General features: G+C 39.7%; 1 protein-coding gene across 2 annotated transcripts in view; it reads right to left on the reverse strand.

The window, feature by feature from the left end:
• The window catches only part of LOC106874120 (sine oculis-binding protein homolog), a 139431-nt gene that overhangs the window by 58529 nt on the left and 74520 nt on the right, over nt 1-6382 (reverse strand). For both annotated transcript variants that reach the window (XM_014921730.2, XM_014921731.2), the window contains exon 2: nt 1756-1806. In XM_014921730.2, coding sequence (XP_014777216.1) covers nt 1756-1806 — 51 coding nt within the window. The remainder of the gene's footprint in view (nt 1-1755; nt 1807-6382) is intronic.

Consider the following 6382-nt stretch of genomic DNA (forward strand, 5'->3'; position numbering starts at 1 on the left):
CATCACTACCCCACCCCACAACCCCAGCCAGTTCTTCTTTCTCATTCTTCTTCCGACATCATCTACCCACCCCCACCATTACCTTGTCCACCCCACTTTACTGCTCCTCCTCCTCCTCCACCCCCCACCATTACCATAAGTAGCATCACTCCACCACTATCATCATCAACACCATACAACACATCCACACTATAACACCACCACCACCACATGTCCACCTCCCACACTGTACCCTATACATGCCCACACTAACACACAAAACAACCAACCACATGTCCTCACTACCACACTAAAACTGCCATGCAACATGTCCTTACTGTTGCATTACACCACCACTGCCACCATGCCCATACCTCTACACATCCACCCATACCATCACAGGTTTGCCCTCCTATACATGTCTCCATTACCATGCTCCCTCATGGCACATCGTGTCCTCATTAGCACGCTGCGCCACCAGCATAACATGTCTTCACATCCAAGCTACCCTCCCACACCAGTGAGAAGTGGCGGCCCTGAGGGTTTATGGTGTGAAGGGATCAGTGGTGTTGGTAGAGACAGAAGTGCTTTGGAGGGGATGGAGGTACAGAGGAAAGGAGTCTATGTGCAGGGGCTGGAAGTTATAAATGAAAAGGATAGAAAAAAGAGTAAGGTCCTCTTTTTAAGGGGCTGAACCAGAGTCATTGATGACAGCCAATCCAAGCTCTGGGTCAGTCTGGTAAAATTGGTGAAAAGTTAAACCTTGATGTGGCCTACAAATGAATTGGTATTATTGGGGCCCATTTAGGGCTACAGAAGGTTGCTCGATTTAAATGTTTGTATAAATCATCAAAGCGGAAATAGTTTAAAGAAAGAATAAGTTTAGGGAGGTGGAGAGAGGGAGAAGTTAAGGGATTTGGGAGGATGGGTCATAATTATGGGGGATGACACGCGTAAAGGGATTAAACATTTATAGTGAAAAGGGATCTGAAGAGACTAGGTAGAGATGCTTGGCATGGTTAAAGTGTAACGGGGCAACAGGTAGTTAGGACAGGGACCAGGGGCAACAGGTAGCTAGAGATGAGCTCAGTTAGACATCAGCATGTGGAGATAAAAGGGGTGATGGCTGAGATTGTTGGGTTTGTGGATTCTAGGAAGAAAGTAAATAAAGATTTGGGGGTGTTTCAATGACTTGTAATGTTGGGAACCAGTTTCCATAGGGTGTGTCCCAGCCAACCTCATACCCTTCTCTTGATCAGGGTTTCAATAAACTGCTGGTCTGCCTGTTTCCAAAAGTCTGTCCTGCCATCTTACTCAAAGCATCTTTCAGAGACATCTGTTCATGAACGTTTGGCGCTTGTTGATGGGAGAACTTTGTGACTCATCATGTTTCACATGTGTCAAGCAGAAATGCCTTCCTGTTTGATTTTGCTAGTGTCCTTGTTTCAACTCTTTGAGTAGTTTCTTCGTGTCAGCTGCAGGGTCACAGAAGGGGTTCCAGCCCAGTACTGAAAGCTAAGGAAACATTTGTCAACAACTGGTGAAAAAAAAAAAAGTCCTGGTTTCTTACAGTTGTGAGCATGATCTACCTACCCATGGTACTTATTTACATCTAGCTAAACTGATCCAATGAAACCAGTGTGTATTGGGCAACAAATGCAGCACAGTGTAATCAAGTCATCACAGTATTTCACAAAGACATTCAGCGACAGATGAAAACAGCTTGGTGTGGGAGGGGGGATGAGGGGGAGATGTAGGAGGTTAGTTTCCACTTACCAATAACTCTGTAGACATTCTGTCCTCGTGGTCATCCATATCGGCTTCATTCTGAAAATATAACAGAAATACGTCTCATTAAATGTGAATGCTTGGCGTACCAAAAGCCGCAGCAGTGGTTGAATGGCGAAACAGTTTAAGCTGGTTAAGGTTTCTAGAAAAAAGCAAGGCATTAATGACATGTCCTACCCATGCCAGCATGGAAAATGGATGTGAAACTGTGATATATATATGTCTTTTATCTTTTGTTTGTTTCAGACTGCGGCCATGCTGGGGCGCCATCTTGAAGAATTTTTAGTCAAATGAACCAACCCCTGAACTTATTTTCTTTTAAACTCTGGTACTTATTCTGTTGGACTCTTCTGCTGAACCACTAAGTTACAGGGATGTAAACACACCAACACCAGTTGTCAAGTGGTGGTGGGGGACAAACAAAAACACAAAGACACATACAACAGACTTCTTTCAGTTTCCATCCACCAAATCCAGTCACAAGGCTTTGGACAGCTTGAGGCTATAATAGAAGATACTTGCTCAAGGTGCCACGTGGTGGGACTGAACCTAGAGCCATGTAATTGGGAAGCAAGCTTCTTACCACACAGCCACACACACACACACACACACACAAGTGTATGGTGGAGAAATTTGCTTGGTAACTACATAACTTCAGGTTCCATCCTACAGCACAGCATCTTGGGTAAGTGCCCTCTCCTACAGGCCTGGGATGACAAATACCTTGTGAGTGAATTTGGCATGTAGAAACTGTAGGAAGCATCTTACATATATATTTTAATCGGCTGAGAGTCTTATAAGTGCTGTGCACCAAACTCTCAGCTTTTGAGTCACTTTTGTAAATTCTGCAGAATAAGAAATATAAAATAAATAAACTCGTGTTCTGAGTTGTATGTATCCTGCTTGTACAACCCAGCGTCTGTGTGTGTGTTTGTTGATATTGAATGGATATGCCTGTTGCTCTGAGTGATAAGGTGTTTACATTCCTTGTGGACCCATTATGACTGGTCACTGAGCACTTTTGAGCCTCTGCAATAAAAAGATTCCCTTCTGGTGGGGGGGGGGGAGTGGGTACGGGTGAGTAACAGGAAGAGTATCCTGCCAAAAGCTCCTGCTTCAAATATGTCCTCATATAACCCATGACAACATGGAAATACAGATGTTAAACAAATACACATATGTGAACGTACACAACTAATATGCCTATACAGCATACGCATATGGACATGCACATAGCTGATTGTGATGGTGATGATGGTGATGATGGTGATATGTAATCCAGACAATAAGTGAAACTGTAGAAAAACAAAAAGTCAAACAAAATAAGTCTCTAATTTAAAACAATCAAAGATAAAAATGGTGATGGTTGATTAAAGCATCCCACACAGCCATATACACACTCACACACATATACACTCTTTAATCTCCCTAATATTACCTACACCACTACACACACACACAGATATAATCACACATATACACACCATCACCATGGCAACATATAAGGCATGTATGTATGTATGTATATATATCAATGTGTGTGTTCATCTCAATATTTATGTACGTGTGTGAATGTATGCAACGTAGTGTATGTGGAGAGAGAGAGAGAGAGAGAGAGAGGGGGGTGTATGTAATAAAACACAAGCAACAAGAATATCGTGACCACCACCACCACCACCACCATGATCAACATGGTGTCTTAAGAAAATGATATCAAGGTTTTCAAGGAAACTTTATAACAGAGTCAGAAAAGAAAAAAAATTAATTGTAACTCAATCTGCTGCATACATAACATAAAAGTGTAAGACACACACGCACACACACAAATATACAAACATACATATATACATACATATATATATACACACACTTCTACATGCCCCCCCCTCCTCTCTCACTCTTGTCAAGAAACGGACTTCTTAACACCCAAGTCTCAACAAGAAACCAGAGAACCAATGGCAAACTACATATGGTATTACACACACACACATACACAGATCATTAACACATTACACACATATCCATGAGCCAACAAAAGGAGTCCCTATGTGGTCGCTTGGCTTGCTAGAAATACCAACAAAATCTTCCTCAACATCCAAGTGTCTTCAATAATGGACACACTGTCGATAATGCAGGACACAAAAATGAGGTGGCCATGGTTGGAGCCCTTTTGATTGCATGCCTGCTCAATCAGGACTGCTCAGGAGGTAATCAACCCTTTAGCATTCAAACCTGTCATGTTTCAGCCAAAATATTTTACTTGTACTAAGTTGAAATTGGCCTGATCTGACCTCTCACACCTACCCTGCAATGTCATTCTAAAAATATACAATCACATCATCAAAATCTTGAAGCTGCGACATAATCGCTGCTTAATTCAAGACAATAAATTGGACAAAGAAATCTTAATGTGAAAGAATTAAACTAGATGTGTTTGTGTGTATTTAATATATATATATATATATATATATATATATATATATATATACACACATATACATATATACATATAAAAATATATATATAGATCTATAAATATGCATGCTCACACACACAAGAGAGTTAGTTTTAATGAGTTTTGTTGGGAAGTTTACTCTAGTTGAGTATTTCTCGACCCCTTTTTCTTCCTATAGACCCCTTTTGAATCTTATATTATTCAGATGGACCCCCAACAGCCATTCGACGTTTAAAAAAGTTACGTTATATTTCTATAATTAAACATTATTAGGAATTGTATTAAAAAAGAAATTGTTACAAAATTTTGTGTGTTGTTGAAGAATAACCAATTTATTGGAGATAAATTTTAACCCAAAACTTTAATATGGACCCCAGTTGAGAATCTCTGCTCTGGTTGGAAGAAAGATTGGTAGCTACACAAACAGGGAGACAGACAGGCTGTATTAATGGTTAATAAGTATATAATGTATGATCATATTATGCATTAATGGTTAGCAGATATGTTTTTATGTAGTTTTGTTATTGCATTGCACATTAATGTATTAGATTTCAAAGGTTAACAGTTTATATACAAGTATAATTATGAACACATTTCACTCATGTCTGCAATTGTTGTGGAGTGCAGGGTGAGCTTTTGCTGGCCATTGCTATTATGATGAACACCAGGCTGTACCAGACGGTTGGTTTTGGAGACTTCTGCACCCTGGTAAAGAATGAAGACCACTTAACTACATTGATGTTTTTTTGATTGAGAATCACAGCAGGAAACAGAGGAAATATACCAAAACTAATGGGGGGGGGGGCTGGTGGAGTGGCAAGAAGCTTCCTGGTGCAGTAAGGTGAAATCCATCTCAGTTGTTGCTTCAAAAATATTACATAATGTTAATAGTTATAAAAGACTCATCTATCATGAATTATTAATGGTTATATAATAAACTAGTATATTATATGGTTAATGGCTGTATATTATCATTATGTACTAACATTATAGTATTATTAATGGTTAGTATGATATATGTGTTTCTTCCCTTTTAGTTTTAACTTGTTTCAGTCATTAGACTGGGGCCATGCTGGAGCATCACCTTGAAGGGCTCAGTTGAACAAATCCTTCCCCACACCCAGTACTTTCTTTTTAAAGTCTGGTACTCATTCTTGGGATCTCTTTTTGCCAAACTGCTAAGTCAAGAGAACATAAAACAAACCAACAATATTTGAAGGCACAACACACACACAACAGGTTTCTTTCAGTTTCCGTCTATCAAACCTACTCCCAAGGCTTTGGCTGGCCCAAGGTGCTATGTAGTAGGTTTGAACCCAGAACCATGTGGTTGGAAAGTAAACTTCTTATCTCACAGCCACTCATGCATAAACTGCAATTCACTTTTGTTCCCAGTTACGATCAGGTATGAAATAGTGTGACTTACACACAAGGAAATACAGTGTATATATTAACTGTTGGTGGATATACAATATGGTGATATATATATATATCATGTATTAATATCATGTGTGTAATGTATGTTATATATATCAATACCAGGTTTCTTATGAAATCTCAAAACCTCTCATGTCATGAGCACAAGACCAAAGAAGAAGAGATTCCTGGCTACATTCCACCCACCTTTACTATGGTTGCTCAGTGCAAGGCAGGTTTTGTGGGCCATTGCTATCATGCTGAACAACACGTCCTAAGAAATATTTTTGGAGACTTGCACACCTTAAGACAGGACAAAGATCACTAAATTGCATTGAGGCTTTCAACAGAGAGACAACATGAAACTGAGAATCCACCCAAGCTAATTAGGGGACAGAAAGATTGCTAGTGAAGTGAGATAAAACCCATCTCGGTTTATTGGGGTCTGAAGAAGAAGGATATCTAGAGGTGCTGTGATAGTATCTCCAGGGTGCCACAACAGAATGGATTAATATAAAGTGATTTATATTTGTAAATACAACGGTGCACCAGCATGGCCTTGTCCCAATAGTTTAACAAAATAAAGAATGAAACACTGAAAAGCAAAAAAGAAATTCAATCCATCAATAAGATTTAAAGTTTGAGAAGGACTTTATAAATCATCCTACACGTATACAAGTCACATATACAGAAGCACATGCGCACGCACACACACACGCACGCACACACACACACACACACACA

This window comes from Octopus bimaculoides, chromosome 15 (genome assembly GCF_001194135.2).
Source record: "Octopus bimaculoides isolate UCB-OBI-ISO-001 chromosome 15, ASM119413v2, whole genome shotgun sequence".
In the NCBI taxonomy this organism is placed as follows: domain Eukaryota; kingdom Metazoa; phylum Mollusca; class Cephalopoda; order Octopoda; family Octopodidae; genus Octopus; species Octopus bimaculoides.